The sequence below is a fragment of the Protopterus annectens genome, chromosome 9.part0 (assembly GCF_019279795.1).
Source record: "Protopterus annectens isolate FY-2018-M chromosome 9.part0, PAN1.0, whole genome shotgun sequence".
In the NCBI taxonomy this organism is placed as follows: domain Eukaryota; kingdom Metazoa; phylum Chordata; order Ceratodontiformes; family Protopteridae; genus Protopterus; species Protopterus annectens.
Window position 1 is genome coordinate 284500909 of NC_056743.1, and position 19062 is coordinate 284519970.

Genomic DNA, 19062 nt, shown 5'->3' on the forward strand with positions numbered 1-19062 from the left:
GCAGTCATTACACTTGGGTTATCCTGCCATCAGGCGGTCCCGCAGTCGGCCCGAGTTCCAAAGTCTTGGTCCAGCGTCGGTTGCTGTCGCTTCTTCCCTGACGTCAGTGTGCCAGGGGTATATAAGATGCAGCCAACGCCATTTTCTTCAGTTTTTCTTGCCCCAGATGTCAGGTGCCCCCAAATAGGTAGGCAATGTAAATTGCTAATAAAACGTACATAAGAAAAGCAATCAAATACTTTCTTTTACCAGCAAATACTCCCCATAGGTAGCAAAGGGTAGAATACTAAGGTAAATACCAGCAAGTAAGAGGGGAAGGAGGGAGAGTAACCTAGACTGCAGCAGTGTATACACTCAAACATCTACATTTATGGTAGGTACAAAACTGTACTACGTTCATCGTGTTACACCGCTGCAGTCATTACACTTGGGTAGAGTCCCAAAGCTGAGGTAGGGTGGCTGGTTCTATAAGGCATTAGGGGTAGCTATAAGGCCCTGCAAAACTGCAGTGGCAAAGCCAGCTCTGGATTTAGAGTAAAGAGGCAGGTGGTAATGCTTGGTGAAGGTATGTACAGAACTCCAAGTTGCTGCTTCCAAAATGTCCTTGGTAGGTACTCCTCTGAGGTAGGCAGTTGAAGTGGCTGTTGCCCTGGTGGAATGAGACCTAATGCTGTTAGGTGCAGTTTTCCCATGGTGTGTATAGCAGAAACGTATATAATGCCCTATCCATTTTTGAAATGGTCTGTTTTGAAATGGCTTTTCCCTGTGTTCCTGCAGCATATGCTACAAACAATTGCTCACTTTTCCTGAAAGCTTTCGTTTTGTCCAAGTAGAAGCGTAACTGCCTGTGTATGTCCAAGGAATGCAGTAGTCTCTCCCCTTTATTCTGTGGATTTGGATAAAAAGTTGGCAAGTGAATAGTTTGGTTTAGAGCCACACTTGATACCACCTTTGGCATAAAAGTAGGGTTAGTTCTTAAAGACACCCTTGTCTTGGTGGAAAATGATGAAAGGTTCCACTGCCATTAGTGCCTGTAATTCTGAAACTCTTTGTGCTGAGGTTATTGCCAGGAGCAGAGCCATTTTCCAAGAGACATATTTTAAGTCTGCTGAGTTAGCTGGCTCAAAAGGAGGTAAAGTTAATTTTTCCAAGACAAAGTTGAGGTCCCAAGTTGGAGTTGGTGCTCTACGGGGCGGTCATATGTTTTTAGCCCCTCTGAGGTACTGTTTTAGCAAAGGATGAGAAAAAAATTGGTGGATCTGTGTTGTAATGAGCAGAGATGGCAGAGGCATGGATCTTAATGGATGAAAAGGAGAGAGGCCTTTGTCCAGCATCTCAGTCAAGTATTGTAGTATCTGAGGAATATTTGGGACAAGAGGGTACGGCTGTGAGCCTGGTTCCAGGCACAGAATCTCTTCCATTTATCCGAATAGACTTTCTTGGTGCTAGGCCTTCTGGCCTCCAGAATGACATCCATAACAGCTTTGGAGAGAGGCATTGTTTGCTTGACTAAGGAATCTGCCATGCAGCCAGGTTTAAAGTCTTGAGCTGGCCGTGAAGTATCTGATTGTTTTGCTGAGTCAGAAGTTGTGAGATTTAAGGCAAAATCCATGGAGGTCCTTGTGCTAAGTTCTTTAAGATTGGGTACCAGTGCTGGCGTGGCCAGTCTGGGGCAATTAGGATCATCTTTGGCCTTTCTTGTCTGGCTTTTATTAGTACCTTTGAAAGGAGAGGTAGTGGTGGGAAAGCGTATACTTGTAGGTTTTTCCAGCTGAATGAGAGGGCATCCACTTTCCATGCTTGTGGGTGGTAAGTCCTTGTGCAGAATTTCTGTAGCTGGCAATTCTTTGGGGATGCGAACAGATCTATGTCTGGGCTCCACCATTTTTGTGTTATCATCCTGAACATTTGTGGATGTAATTTCCACTCGTGCAGATCCATGATGTTTCTGCTTAAGTCGTCTGCCAGTGTGTTTTTCTCTCCTGGCAGGAATTGTGCTTGCAGATGAACTTGATAGGTTACAGCTGTGTTCCACAAGGTCATGGCTTGTCTGCAGAGGGGATATGAATGAGTGCCCCCTTGCTTGTTTATGTACCACATAACTGTGGTGTTGTCATTCTTTAGAAGTAGTTGTCCTGGATGCAGAAGGTCCTTGAAAGCTATAAGGGCATTTTGTACAGCTAGCATCTCTTTTTGATTGATGTGAAGATGCCTTTGTTCTGCGGGCCACTTGCCCTGAATACATTTTCCTGCCATGTGAGCTCCCCAGACGTAATCCGAAGCATCTGTTGTCAGTGTTTGCCTGGCTGTGGGTTGAGTGAAAGGCTGTTCCTTGTTGAGGTGACAGGCTTGAGCCCACCATCGAAACTCCTGTTGAAGGCAAGGAATAAGTGGTATTACTGTTTCCAAACTGTGACAGTGATGAGACCAGACACTCTTTAGGTACCATTGTAGTTTCCTCATATGCAGTTTGGCATATGGAATTAGTAGAATGCAAGATGCCATGTAACCCAAGGCCTGCAGAATTTTTCCTGCAGGGAGCTGGGTTTTTGTTGCTATCAACTGGAAATATTGAGTCAGTTGTCCTTGCTTGTCTGGCGTGAGATAAGCCATCTGGGCCATTGTATTTAAGCTGGCACCCAGGAATATTATCTCTTGTGAGGGCACTAGTTTTGATTTCTTTTCGTTTACTGTGTACCCTAGGCAAATTAGCAGTCTTTTTACAAACGCCAGATGCTTTAGAAGAATGTCTTTGCTCTCTGCTTGAATAAGGCAGTCATCCAAGTATGGGTAAATTTGAATTCCTTTTTATCTGCAAAATGCAATTACTGGTGCCAGGCATTTTGTAAAGACCCTGAGCACAGTAGATAAGCCAAAGGGCAGTGCAGAGAATTGGTAATGAATTGAACCTGCTAAGAATCTGAGGTATCTTCTGCAATTTTGTCTGATAGGGACATGCAAGTATGCCTCCTTGAGGTCCAAAGTCACGAGCCGCGCTTTCTTGCCTAGCATGGGAAGAAGCTGCTGTAGTGTCAACATTTTGAATTTTGGAACATCCAGATAAGTATCTAGAGAAGAAAGATCCAGAATGGGCCTCCAGGCTTTGTCCTTTCTGGGAACCAGAAAGAGTCTTGAGTAAAATCCTTGTCCTTGCTCTTGTGTTGGTACCTTTTGAATAGCTCTCATGTCCATGAGTGCTGTAATTTGTCTTTGAGCCTCTGCCCATTGATTTGGTGGCAGATTTGGCATTCCTTTTAACCTTGGCAGAGTGTGAAAGTGGAACCTGTAACCTTGAGACACAATATTTGTCTTTGGTGATCATTTGCCAATTCTGACTGAAAAGTGCCAGTTTTCCCCCCAAGGGGGCTGCCAAGAGAGAGATGTTTGGCAGCTGCAGTGGGAAGTCATTGGGGCTGTTTTTTATAAGGTTGAGGCCTGTCTTCCCCTTCTTTCTAGGTTGAAGCACCCCATTGTCGAGGCCTGTAAGTACCTTGTGGTTGACCTCTGCCTCTTGGACGTCTGTATCTGCCCCTTTGAGGTCTGTCTGAAATTGGAAAGGACAGATTCTTAGTTGGCCAATTTCTACTAAATCGAGGAGGCTGAACCTGTAAGAAATCCTTCACCGTTTGCATAGATTTTGCTTTATCCTCCATTTTCTTTAATACCTCTTCTGCCTTAACTCTAAATAAAACATCCTGCTGCAAAGGTGCATCCAGTAATTTTGCTTTAATATGATCTGGTAAAGTCTGCTCTTTTAACCAAGCATGTCTTCTAATGACAGACCCTGTAACTGCTGCTCTACAGGAGGCCTCTAAGGAATCAAAACCACATTGCAAAGTATGTTTTCCCACTTGTTCAGCTGCATGCAATAAATCCTGTATTTCCTTATAATTAGGAAGTTCTGAATTTGGAAGCATTTGTTTGTTTCAACTGAGTCATCAAATATTGCTGGTATTTAAGCATGTGAAACTGGCAGTTTAAGGCTCTCATTGCTAAAGTTGCAGATGTATATACTTTCTTCCCCCATCTGTCTAATGCTCTGGAATCTCTGTCAGAAGGGACTGGATTTTTTTGCTGTAGAGGCCTTTACCCCTTTGGGACCCTGGGAAATAGATTCAGGGTCAGCAACAGGGCTTTTATAAAGGAATTTGTGAGAGTCAGGGACTCTGTAGTATCTTTCTGGCTTAACTGGAGCAGGAGGTAAAGAATCAGGATTTAAACTGGTTTCAGAATACACATCATCCACAATATCTAACACTGGCGGAATAGCAAGGGGTCTGTGTTGAGGTAATAAAAGAAAATCTCTGAGCCTTTTCTTGGATTCTGAGTAATCCTGGCCCACCCAATGGAAATGTTCCCGCATGGTATGTAAGGTTTCCCCAAAGGAGTAGTCCTCTGGTGGAGAGGCTGAAGGAATTGATTCCTCAGCATCAGAATCCTCATAAGGGAGTAAAGAGTATCCTTGGTCTGAGGATGAATCTGAGGAGATGGACACCTGGTCAGATGAGTCATAGTCTGCATCCTGTCTAGGCCTTTTATCAGGAGGAGGGTGGGACCCCCTGATCAGAGTAATTAGGTCTTCGGCCACTTTGAGCATCTGTTTCTTAGGCATGGAGGCCTGTCCTGGTGAATGCTGAAATTGTTTCTTTGTTTTAGATTTAGCAGAATATATAATGGTTAACTGAGTAGGCCTGAAAACACCCTCTGAAGCTGCAGGTTGTTCAGCTACTACGGAGCCCTCTGAAGGGTTAATCTCGGTAGGCCGCAAGTCTGGTGTATCCGAAGGCCCAGCCATCTCCACGTGGGAGTCAGAGATGGCCTGTGGTTCCAAAGAAGCGGTCGTCAGGGGCTGCGATGGCGCCTCGCTGAAAACCAGAGAACCAGCGGCTGGCCTAGAAGAGGCTTCGTCATCAGTTTTCGGCCTCGGATGCCTGTCCTTGTCTTTGTGTTTTTTGTGTAACCCGGTTGTCGGTAGTTCTGACGGCATGGTGTAATTGAATTTTCTGCCAAAATAATGTCGGGCAAAATCAAACCGACGTTTAATAGTGCACTTGTTAAACCTAGCACAAAACCGACAACCTGTGATGTCATGGTCTGGGCCTAGGCATGGGATACAATAGGAATGGAAATCCTTATGAGGTATTTGCTTCCCACAAGGAATACAATTATTAACTTTTACTGACATTGGTCTGAGGCAAGAAAAAGTTTCCCCAACGGGGTACTTAGCTTTGTAGAAGACTTCGGTTTTGGATTCGGAATGAAAATCTCAGGAGTCGGCCGACCGGCACTTGCGACCTGCTTTTGCATCAGGCACTGCGCGGCAAGAAAGACTTAAGAAAATGGCGTCGGCTGCATCTTATATACCCCTGGCACACTGACGTCAGGGAAGAAGTGACAGCAACCGATGCCAGACCAAGACTTTGGAACTCGGGCCGACTGCGGGACCGCCTGACGGCAGGATAACCCAAGTGTAATGACTGCAGCAGTGTAACACGAACATCTGCAGTATGTTGACTACGGAAATGCTGAATCTGCTATCGTGGTGTCGCATTTGTGACATGCGGTGCGGTTTGTGGATTTATCTGGGGTTTTAAGTAAGTGGTCTTTATTTAGGGTATTGGATAGGGATGTTAGTGTGTGTGGTGGTGTTTTTTGTGTGTTTGTGTGTTTAGTGCGACCTCTCAGTTAGTGTATATATAAGTAGGGTGGTGTGGGGGGCACAACCCCCCCACATGGGGGTGCAGGTGCTTATAGGTAGGGTAGGTGTGTGTGTGTGTGTGTGTGTGTGTGTGTGTGTGTGTGTGTTTTGTTATGTTTTTGAGTGTTATTTTGTTTGTTTTAGTGTAGTTAGGTAGGTGTATGTGTGTGTGTCTGTATGTATGGTTGCGATTGTGATATTTGCGGTTTTGTATTTACGGGTATGTGGGTGGAACTATTCAGTGTCGAGATAATGAAATTCGATATTTCAGTATTTTGACATTGTATAGTGAATCTATATATATATATATATATATATATATATATATACATATATATATAAATGACTGAAACTTCATTTCATTAACACTTCATTTGACTGACAATTCATTTCACTGACAATTGGTACTGGCAGTGTCTAGAGCACTGTAAGGCAAGTAAATAGTTAGGAGAGGTGTGGGGGCAATAGCCACCCATTTACTTTCATGTTTTATTCTCTGCATTTGGTTTTATATTGTTTAGTAAAACCAAAATAAGTGGGGGGCTGTGCCCCCCACACCCCCTAACTATATATACTAACTCCAGGGTCGCACTACAGTGAGGAAAAGGACATATTCCTTGTACTTACCTTACAGTGTTCTAGACACTGCCAGTACCAATTGTCAGTGAAATGAGTCAAATGAAGTGTCAGTGAAATGAAGTTTCAGTCATTTGGTCTCAGTCAAATGAGTGTCAGTCAAATGAGCTTTCAACGAAATGAAGGTAACCCATATATACATATATATATATATATATATATATATATATATATATACACACACACACACAAATATATATATATATATATATATATATATATATATATATATATATACATACATACACACACACACACACAGATGAATGTAGGCTCAGGGTCAAGTAGGTGATTAATGGACTCCGACAAAATCCCAATCCATTAAGCAAAAACTACTAAGAAAAAACTGGAAACAGGTTGACTACAAAGGAAAAAACTGAACTTAGCATTAAAAACACTTTATTCCATGCTTTCATCAAAAGACTTCTTCAGAATACATGCATAGAAACTGCATCAGACACACTAGCTATCCTCAACCTTTGTGACTATATAACATCTTCCTTTGTGATTTTTGGGTTCATACTGTTTGCATGTAACAACAGGTTGACCTGTGTGGGTTTACTAAACAGGTCATTGTTTAACAATGTATATCAGTGTGTATGTATATCCTTATCCAGGATAAGTTCCATTATACCAATAAGCATATTAACCTAGCTAAAACTATGACAGGAGTACACACTTATTACACTGAAAAAATCCCAAATAATAGTATATAGAGATATGTACAATTGTCATATGTTTAATATAATGACTTATATTTGTAAGCTGCAGTTAAAATATCTAAAAACAAGGATGACTACACCATGAGCCCTGTTACACAATTTATCATTTTAATGCAACTGTTAGTAGAACTGTCTTTGCACAATGTACAAAGGGTTGTTCCACAGCCATTAACTTGGAATTTGGAATAAAAACAAAAATAATATTAAAAATACAGTCGCAGGACTATCTTTTTTTTATAATCAAACTCATTGTTTTCTAAATACCTCATAGGTTATATCACACACTACAGATGTTTTCAATATGTCATTTTCTTTAATCATGATAGAATGCATTGCTCACTATCAAAAACACCAAAGTCCTAAAAGCTTGTCCTACAAGCAATTATAGACCAGATGATGACATTTTTTTAACTGCCTGGACACAGATGATCATCTAAGAATGCTGAATATTTAGCCTTCATAAAACTGCTGTTTGCATTCACTTCTATGTGAGTTTCTCTTTTATCAACTGTTGTGCAGTTATGAAGTTAGGTTCGGGGAGAATGGAAGTGCAACGGAGTTATCCCTGAAACAGCAGTACTTATTTATTTAGGAACTGGGGTGGGTTTAAAGGAGATCACATTCTCTGTCTTCTTTAACTGAGCATTTTTTAATTGACTTTATGTTGAGCTTTCAATGGGAAAGACAATAAAGGTTCATGATGAAAGCAAAATTTTAGTTGTAAATGTATTATATCTATTGGTGATTTGCTTCCTTTGCTAATACATGCATTTATTTTTATGTATTTATTTAGTTTACATTTGTTGACCGGGATAGTCCATCTGGGTGTGAACCCATTTTCAGCGGAGGCCCAGCGAGAAATATGTAAGAATTATAACTACTCACTATATCAGAAAGCTCCTTCAACAGACTGTACCAATAACCTAAAACCAGACTGTATATTATGTATTATGCAGATGTTTTTGATTTTCTCTGATAATCTCTAAATACTGATTTTTTTGTCTCTTTTCCCATATCTGCAAGAATTTATTATGTGTTTTCTTGTTTGTACTGTTGGAGCTTTTCTCCCTGGGCCTCCACTGAAAACAGATTCTTCTGACCCAGACGGACCATCCCTGTAAACAAATGTCAAATAAATAAATAAATTTAGTTGCCTTTCTGGCCAGAGAATCTTATCCTCTCCTCTCTGTCATGGTTAAATGTTTATTTTAAGGGCAGCTTTCAAGATTACATGAATATTTTACTGAAGAAATCACAAGTACACCAACGTTGTTTAACTAGAAGGAAATGGCTTACATTTAAGACAAAAGTCTTTGTCAGTCCCAACATAACAGTTATCTACTGACAGCCCAGTGCTTATAGTCATGTCTACAATGTTTAAAAGACCAATTTGGTTTGCTAAATGTGACTATCTTAGAAAAAAAGCAAGGAGCAGAACATTCATTTAAAATTACTTTTTACTGATTTCCATTCTTTCTATTACTTTACAAACCAAGGACACTGCGGTGATTCAGTTACACTGGCAAGAATTTCACATTTTTTCGTAATGTGTTTATTTGCACTGAAGTTTACTTTTCAATAAAGCAATATGTACTACACCTAGTTTATGTATATTCCTATTAGCAAATACTGATTTATTATTGAAAGGTTTATCTGAGGTGAATAAATGGCATATCACAGAACAATTACATGTCAGATCGACAGAACCAAGCAAAATGGTCAATGCACAAATTGTAAAAATGGCAGTAATGGGTTACCTGTTGACCCTACAACCTTAACTCAGTTTAACCAAATACTCCTTAGTAAGACCAATGCAACAATCACCTACACTGCAAAACACATAAGTTGGTGTATTTACAATACTAAAAACAACCCCTGATAACCCACAGTTTGGTAACACGTAAATTCAAAAAGCAGATGGAATAGCTGCTTGTATGCCCACCTTCTTAGAATCAATCAGGCATTGCCTTCCAACTCAAAACAGCCCAAACTTAAAATTTGATCATAACAAGACTAAAGCATACACTGTTAGAAGGAAGCAATATCATCTAAGCCCTAAAAAGAAATTCCAATCTACTTTAGTTTCATCTTAGCATAGTTTTATATATCCAGTTATTATTCAGTTATAGTTCATTCCTACGTCACCTCTTTCACTATATATCAACCATTACATAGAGCAGCATGAATAGAATGGCCAGTTTTAGCTTAATAAGTCATTTTTTTTCAAAACACAAAATATCATTTAGCTAGGAGAACTATGCTTATTATATTCGCATATTTTTCACAGTGCATGTTGTTAAACAGAATACTGTCTTTTTAAATAATCTGAAAATATTCTAGGGAAGTAATGATTTTTAATATAACTTACTTGCATTGGCATTGCCCATAAGTTAGGACACAGGAAGAAAAACCACATTAGTTGGTTTGTATCTATGGCAACCAAATTACAGATCTGGCCTGCTGACATTTCTCCCATGGACATATTGGAAGTTGATAAGCGCATAATCTTATTATAAATTTTTGCCTAAAATTCAAAAGGAATAAAAAGAAACACTTAGGTTCTGTTAAGGAATACTAGGAAAAGACAGCAATGATGATAACAGCAAAACAGTATTTATTTATTTGTTGCAGAAAGTATATCAGACAAATGAATAACTGTACCTGAAAGAAGGCAGTTAAAAAAAAAAAGAAACAGGTAAAAGTAATTGTTTACTTTTAAGATGCATTGATCCTTCAGATGATTCTATTAATTAACAAGGATGATGGGACAAGGGACCCAATCACAGAACTTTGCCCCATGAGAACTCCTTTTGCAGTATTTAAGTTTTAAATGCACTTCTAAGATATCAGTCTTTCCAATTTTGGTTGTTCTTGCCATAACCTTATAATGTATACTGGACTGGTGCTGACTGCTATACATCCCAAGAAGTGTATATGCCCATACTTGGATAAAATGGCTATATTTGAGTAACAGGCTGTTATCAATAACCTCAAGCTAACACAAAATGTGTGCTTTTATAATGAAATATAATATTATTTAAAGCCCATCTCGAATTCAGAAAAGTTAATGAAATGATTTGTAAAAAGATGTTATCACAAATATTTTTGAAACTTAATATATTCTCATCTGTGGCTGACATCAGGTATTGTGATTCAAGTATGCCACTGAGAAAATGCTGTGCACCTAACTGTGAATAACTAGTTAAGTAAAGGACATCACTATACAAAGCCATGGTTAGATAAAGCTGGTTACAGTTAGACATGTCACATGTTGGTATATATGTGTACCTTGGCGTGACTGGGACTATACACTCTACAAACACCCACACACCCACGCACATACACTCACACACACACACACACTTGCTCACGGCGTGCATATTCATTCAGCTTCATTCATACCCCTACACACACACACACACACACACACACACACACACACACACACACACACACACACACACACACACACACACACACACACACACACACACACACACACACACACCATGCACAAAACGGCAGGTCAATTCACAGCACTGACCTATACCATAACATCCTTTACTTTCTATTTATATATAAAAGCAATATTCATGGCAAGAAAATGTCCCAAATCCCATAACATGTCCTTCACCCATGATTTAAAACAGAAAAAATAGCCATCTATTGAGCTATTTTATACATATATATATATATATATATATATATATATATATATACACACATTTTTTTGTAGTTTTTAATAGTTAAACTTTTCTGAATGTCAATCATATGGACTAGACCATATGAAGTTTGGCTTTCTGATGAGCCGAGTTTCTGAATGGTATCTATATGTGTGTGTGTGTGTGTGTGTGTGTGGATCCCCTTTACGTGATCGAATATTTACTTACCCAAAACTTAAAAGGATGAGACGACTTCATCAAAAACTTACTTTCACGAACACTTGGATCACCAGAATTTTACTCCGGGAAAGGAAACATTTGGAGCACCATGGTGAACTCTGCCCCTTTCCCCACTGTAGTGTTATCTCAGAGTTGGTATATTTAGCTAGGAGGGTGTAGGTGTGCAGCCCCCCCCCCCCCTTGGGTGGGTTTGATTTGCTTCAGTTTGTTTATTTTGTTGTGGAGGCCAAGTTGTTCCTTTCCCTGAGTAAAATTGTGATGATCTGAGTGTTCATGAAAGTAAGTTTTTTGATGAAGTTGTCTCGTCCTTTTCAGTTTCTGGTAAGTATTTAATTATGTGAAGTAGACACACACACACACACACACACACACACATATATATATATATATATATATATATATATATATATATGTACATACACTCACGCACACATTAAAAAAACACCTTATTCCACTTTTGTAGTAATAAAAATAGGTAAGAAATGATTTACTGGAGAGAAAAGATTGTCTGAAATGGCAGAGAAGGATTTGTCTCCTGTCTTCTGAATTATACAAAATCATAAAAAGAAAGCATGTAGCTGTGAAGCCCCCACAACACAATGAGAAACTTAATCTGAAAACCATCATCTTATACAATGGCAATTGTCTCTATAAACATTTATATTATGAATGCAACCAGAAGTCCTCATTTCCGAAAAGTTATATCAAGTGAGAAGCCACGAGTTTCAAAACGAATGGACTGATGGATACCTAAAAGAGGTATCTGAGTGGCACACTAAGTAAATATCTAAACATGTAACATCAATAACATATCACAATAATGAACATATTAGTGCAGATGATAAAGTACTCCCCAAAATCCATCAGAGGCTAGATCAAGTTCATCTTGAATCTTCACCTGATTCAAAAAACATCTATCTTTGGACTGTCCATCTATTTTTCTCTACAGTCCCAAACATAAATAGAATAAATATCAAAAGCTACATTAGAATACAGAAAGAATTTGGTTATTCTGGTGTGTGCCAACTGTGTATAGCAAGGCTGTTTTGCTATGAAATGCTGGATACAGCTTAAAGATAGCAAAAGACAAAAACTAGCAAAAAAAAAAAAAAAAAAAAAAAAAAGACAAAACTTATATTATGAATTATAAAGTTAACCGACTTTAGAGCACCAGATTTTGGATAACAGAATAACTTTTAATGGAAAAAATCTATTTTATTCAATAATAACCTAACAAGAATGATAGCTGAGCTACCAAGAAGCATTGCATTAATTACATACTATAATGTTCTTTACAAATTAATAAGTAAAAAAACATTTTTTCTATTGTACTTTAAAGGTTATAAGAAAACTAAATACCATTATTAAAGGCCTGATAAAAATCACTGACATCAAGTATCGTTATTGCAGACTCACTGAAAACAGAATCTACTTTCAGAATGATACATACTAATTCTCTCAAGAAGTGCTGATGTCATAAGCAAATACATAAAAGTTACCCATGCAGTGATGGTAGCAGCGCATTTGTAAAAGCAGCAAAATATTACAAAACATATTTGCGAAAGACTGAATTAGGGGCAAACTTATCTAATACATATTTCCAACGGACAAACAAATGAAGCATTAGCTAAAACAAGTAAAATATAATGGAATTTGATGTCTAGGGATAATTAAGTTGAATTGCTACCATGCAGAGTTTTGTCTCTCCATCTAGACTGCTGCTGAAAAATAAATAAAACTAATCAAATTAAAGGACATCAGAATGAATCCTGCAAAGAGGAAAATGCCAAAGAAAATAACCTAGGAAAAGCTGACAGACTGCATTCACGTGGCACCAAAGATTCAAAGCTTAAAGGGTTATCTAAAGATACTACTATGTGAATGTAAATATGCAGAAGAGTGAATGGTCACACCAAAGAGTGTGGACTTTTTGCCACAAACTGCAAAATCAGAGGTATTATCCTAGTGTAAAGGAAGGTAGAGTATGGGCCTATCAATGAAGTTATAGTGTTTCAGAGTACATTTTACAACTCTTGTTTCAGTTTAACAATTATTTACTCATGTATATGAATATTTTGGAAAATCTTGTGATCAGCTTCAGTTGCATTATCTCCCTACCCTGCTCAAAAATCAAAATCAGTACTCCAAATCTATAATATCCCCCTCTCGCCACCACTAATATCTATGGTTATTTATCTTACTCAAAAAATGTTACTTGTCCAATAATCACCTGGGTAGTCTCTGTTCCCGGAGCTGTAGCAGCACAGGAAATGATTTCAATAAGTAGCGGTCAAATATGTGGTCCTACAAACAGCATGTTTTTAAAAGCAGTCTCCTGGTCAGGCATTAGTTGAATTTTCTGCATCCTTTATTACTTTTGAAATGTGCCTTTGACTGATGAATCTATCTATGTGTTTTGTCTGTATACATCTATATCCATAAGTAAATATTACACACAGACACACGCACACAAATATATATATATATATATATATATATATATATATATATATATATACAGTACATACGTTTTATATATAAATATATATATATATATATATATATTCATATTAACGCACACATATAGTAAACATATAAATAGGTATAGATAAAGATAGATAATAAATAAGACAGATAATAAGATAGATAAATATAGATATGGTGTGGTGTACTGAGTCATTCAAGATTCTCTCTCTAACCACTCCTACTGCCCCTTACCTCTAACAAGTTTATACTGGCTACAAAGTAGTACAGACACCATTTTGAAACCTAGGTGCTTAGTATTCCTTGCCCCCTCCCCTTGGCTGACCTGACGTGACTAGCAATGTAAGTTTTTTCAGTGTATGATTTTTACTGTTTTTGTGTGTAACTGAATGACCTATTTCTAGGCTCTGATACTGCACAGACTGCTCTATTTTGTTACAGAAGCTTTTTAAGTAGCTAGTGACTTTACTGAATTCCGTCCTAATATTTGTGTTCTAAACTGAACCTGCACCTAGAGAAAGTATACAATCATCAGAGCGACTACTTGCTGCATAGGTTTTAATGTTTAAATTGTTCATACACATTGTATAAGTGCATTTACAACCTGAATAACTAACTTGTGCTAGCTATACTGGAATTGTTTTTACTGACTATTTTGCAGTTGTACAATGATGAACGATTGATTAGTTTTTCTGGTATATCTTTAAAATCTGGCAAGTGTTTGTTATGTTCTCTACTACTAAGTTTTCTTAACCATAAACCCTACACCACTCTGAAATTTGCTACTTTTACACCCCCAAACCTCTCTGATTGTACTATTGTAAAATAACTGCCTGTTGTTGCCTTAATGCTTACCCTAGAATATCTGCTTTTCTTTTTCTAGCCAAACTCTGCATTTACCTACACTAGCGTACTGCAGCTCCTGCAAAACAGTGTCTACGGGATTGCAATTGGCCACCACAGTCTCTAACAACAAAAACTTGTTCTCTCCCAACAATTAAACAGTTTAGGTTACAAACAAAAAAAATTGTTAAGCTCTCTTTTACCGTGCTGTGTAACAAAGCAAGTCGCCATTTCAGTCAGCCATAGGACTCTTTCTGCTTTATTTTTTTGCCTCCTCCACCTGTAACTAAAGTAAACTGATTCATACATTTGTCTCTCTGACCTCAAGTTTTACAGCTTTACCTTCTACCTTTGTGGCTTTCTAACACTCAGACTTAAATTCCTGTTTGAAAATTTTACTTATCTGTCTGCCATTTGAACAAGTAACCTTGATAAAAACCTCAAAATTGTATACTGCGGGTCTGTCTTTCCTGCTAAAAGTAAGTAAAATTAAAGTGCTGAGTGCAGGTTTTAGGCCCTTACATTTAACTTAATTGTGGTGTGGTTCTGCCCGATCAGCTCCCCCAAAGCTCCGCTCAGGCTCACTTTGCTCTTCTCCCATCCCCGAATCTCACCCACCCCAAGTATCCTCAAATGTATACTTTCACCTGGTTGTCTGGTCACTCCCACAGCCCCCTCCCACCACCATAACTTGTGCTCTCACCCTTTCACTCTTCCCACCTTATCACCAATCTTTCCATTTTTCCCACCCACTTTGGGCTGCCTCCTCTGTGGCTTGCCTCTCTCATACTTAACTCTTTCACTCCCCAGCACACCTACTATCTCCTCACGTACTCACTATTTCCACCCCTCAATACTGTTCCTACCCTCACACTGCTTATTTATAGCCAGCACCCTCCCCTAATATATTTATTTATATTTTTCCCCATAATCTTCCCCTCCTTTTTCCTTTTTCACAATGCTATCTTTACTGCTATTTCTTTCATTTCTAATCTCACTAGCCCTAAGCACGTCCTACCACACTGAGCTTCATATCTTCCCCTCTCCCCCCACCTTTCCCTTTCCCAGACCTCTTCCAACATATAACCAACCTCCACTGACTACTGCTCCCTCTCCCTTCTGTCTCTCCCCCTTTCAATGTCTTAAATTTAAACTCATGGCCTAGCCCACTCTTACTCCTAAGCCTAAACTCAAGTACCCCATTTCCTTTACTGACCACCCTCACCTTTTCCATCTTGTCTTTGCTTTCTGGTTTCTGGTGACATCCATCCTAATCCTCAAATATCTCCAGCCTCAAACATCTCTCTGTCTCTGCAATGAACATTCAAAACCTAAACAAAACATCCGAACTTCACGCATGGTTGGCCCAACACAAACCTCACATCCTGGCCCTATCAGAAACCTGGCTAGAACCTCATATCAATTTCTCTGAATTTCTCACACCTCAATACAGTATCTATAGGTCTGATAGGGCAACCAAAAAAGCTGGTGGGGTGGCTATCTTGTACTGTCTCACTGACACTAACACCTATAGACATTACCCTGCCTAGTTTCTCCCCTGCTGAACTACTGCTCCAAGATGGCCACATCAATATCTATAGGAAGTTTGCTACTGCCTCTAGCTATATCCACCCATGTAAAAGCATCCCTATCCTTGAACATATACTCTCCTGGATAAACACCTCCATTCCCTATGAAACCATCATTCCTGGAGATGTTAATATAGATTGGAACTCCCTTATTGGTGACTCACCCCAACATTTCATAAACCTGTATGGATTCTCACACTTGATCACTACCCCTACCCACTACAGTAAAAATGCTACTGGATCCACAATTGTCTGGATCTTGACTAACTCGCCAAACAACTATTGTAACCCTTCTACCTTCCCTGACTCTATTAGTGAACATTCTTCCATCTCTATCTTAAGGCACTCTCCTCATCTCTCTAAACCCCATCTCTACAGAGATTGTAGGAAACTGACTAACTTTTCTGCTGAAACCTTTAACTATAGACTCTCTGCCATCAACTGGTATTTCCTAAAAACTCTAGCACTCAGTGATGCTGTTACTAAATTCAATCACATTTTCTTTGATGTCCTAAACTCTCTTGCCCCAACTCGCAAAATCAGAATCAAATCTAATTTTGCACCTTGGCTCTCCAAAGCTACTCATGCTTTTATGCATGAAAGAGATGCTCTATGGAAAAAATGGCAAACCATTAAAACTCCCTCCTTTCTCCAAAGTTATAAGCAACTCAGAAATCATGTAAAAAAATTATTACTTTGGATAAACAATATTTCACTAAATTTCAAAGCTCTTACCTAAATGACCCCTAAAAATTCTGGAGTGCTATCAACTCCCTGCTCCATACTGGTTCTCCTACCATCCCTAACACTTTCCCCTATCACTCTGGAACTGAAACTGCAGACTTACTCAACAAACACCTCATAGACAGCATCTCTAAACTCCTACCCTCTGGTAACTCTGCTCATCCCAACTCTTCTGTGTCACACTCACCTCCCCCCAAACCTCTATGCTCCTCTGTCTCTCAGCTTTTTACCTTGTGACCTGTTTCTATTAAATATATCAAATCCCTGCTTCTTAAACTAAAATTATGCTCTCCCTCAGTTTCTGAAAATTGCTGCTTACTCTATTGCATACCCTGTATCTGTCTTAATCAACCACTCCATTCAAGAATCTACTGTACCAGAAATATGGAAATCCTTCTATACCACTCCTCTGCACAAAGGTGACAACTCTGCTGAACCCTCTAACTATAGACCAATCGCTATTCTCTCACTGCACTCTAAGATCATTGAAAAATGTATACATACTCAACTACTGTCCTATCTCATTCACGAAAATTTCATCACCTGGCAACATGGTTTCTGCCCTAAACACAGTACCTCAACTGCCTTACTATCCTTTACTCAAAAGGTTGCAGAAGCTAGGGACAACAACTTCCTTGTCTCCTGTCTATTCCTTGATGTCTCTAAAGCCTTCAACACTGTGTTTCATCCCATCCTTCTTAACAAAATCACAGACCTAAACCTCTCTCCTTCTACTCTTGGCTGGTTCCAATCCTACTTTACTGGCAGAAAACAAGTTGTTAGATGGCAGCAGGCTTTCTCACCCTTCCTTACTGTTCAAACAGCAGTACCCCAAGGCTCCATACTAGCACCGCTCCTCTTCAACATTTTTACCAACAACCTACATTCATTCTGCTGTCTCTCATCTGTAATAAAACACGCAGACGACTGTACTCTCTTATCTATCTCCAATACTATCTCTGAACTACACACACTAACACAGAATTCTTTTATCTCTGTTGAAAAATGGCTTAGAAACAATCAACTAATCCTTAACCCTAAGAAAACTCAACTCCTTCTCTTCCTACCGAAGATACTCTCTCACCTTAAATCCAATTTTTCTCTTTCCTCCCTAGATGGCAACACTATCTCCTCTGCCTCACACACCAAACTCCTTGGGGTAATAATAGATGACCAACTAAAATTTGACTTGCACATACAAAAGGCCATAAAAAAAACACCAAAAACTTGGAGTACTTTATAGGAACAAAAAAATTCTCACTACTACCACTAAATGCACTCTTGTGCAGGGATTTCTCTTAGCTAGTCTTCTATACGCTTCCCCCATCCTTAACAATATCCAAACTACCTCAATGCATAAACTGGAAAAAACATACAACAAAATTGCCATATTTATTCTAAACCAACCACTCTCTTCACATCACTGCCTCTCACTAAAACGTCAGTGGCTGGAATTTCCGCAACTTCTCCTACAATCGCAACTCCACACTACCTTTTCCTTACTCAACAACCCTCTGACTGCCCTGCTCTCACCTCCCATGTTACTCCCTACTCTCCCTCCCGGCCTCTCTGGAGTGCTGATCAGCATCTTCTCTCAGTTTATAAACCCAAAAGGAATATTGGCAAACTACTTTACAAACACTCTGTCTCACTACATTGGAACAAACTCCCTCTCCATATTAGATCCAACCTTTCCTTCCCCTGTTTTAAAAAAGAGCTTAAATCCCACCTACTAAACTTGAAATTATGCCGTTGCCTTGACCACACATAGTCTTAGTCTGACTTACTGTATAACCTGTCGCATCTCCTAACTTTCTTTCTCTGTTAGTAATGTCTGCTTAAACTAACCTCTTACACCCTCAGCTCTACTACTATACCCCCTCCTTTCTCTCCCCCCGCCCATTTTCCACACTATTTATCATTTTCCCCCCACTTCCTATCATTGTCTATACATTGTCCTTCCTCTTGAACAACAATTATCTTTTTGTTTTTACTCTCATATGTAGTACATTTTGACCACTTTTATCAGTGTAACCCTTAATGTTCATAATTTTTTTTCTTTTGTTTTTCACTTTATAATTAATTTCATATTTGTATTGTTAATTTTAATAGTTTTTGTCCTGGATGTTTACCTTTGCTTATGTTTGTTGGGGCTCTTTCCCCTTGGGTCTCCACTGAAAATGGGTTGCTTACTATCGATGCAATGCAAATAACTAATAACCTTTTCTTTTTACAATTATTTTGTATTGTGATTGTTATTTAAAATGTGTATATTGTCACTTTATCTTTACTTATGTTTGCTGCAGCTTTTCCTCTTGGGTCTCCACTGAAAATGGGTTTGTTTTCAAACATAGTTGGACTAACCCGGTTAACAAATATGAAATAAATAAATAAATAATATGTCTACTTGCTTCATATGAATTTATATGAATATTCAGTGCCCC

General features: G+C 38.8%; 1 protein-coding gene across 6 annotated transcripts in view; it reads right to left on the bottom strand.

The window, feature by feature from the left end:
- ABCC8 (ATP binding cassette subfamily C member 8) overlaps positions 1–19062 on the bottom strand; it is a 2552355-nt gene that overhangs the window by 1615686 nt on the left and 917607 nt on the right. For all 6 annotated transcript variants that reach the window (XM_044082872.1, XM_044082868.1, XM_044082869.1 and 3 more), the window contains one exon: positions 9425–9580. In XM_044082872.1, coding sequence (XP_043938807.1) covers positions 9425–9580 — 156 coding nt within the window. The remainder of the gene's footprint in view (positions 1–9424; positions 9581–19062) is intronic.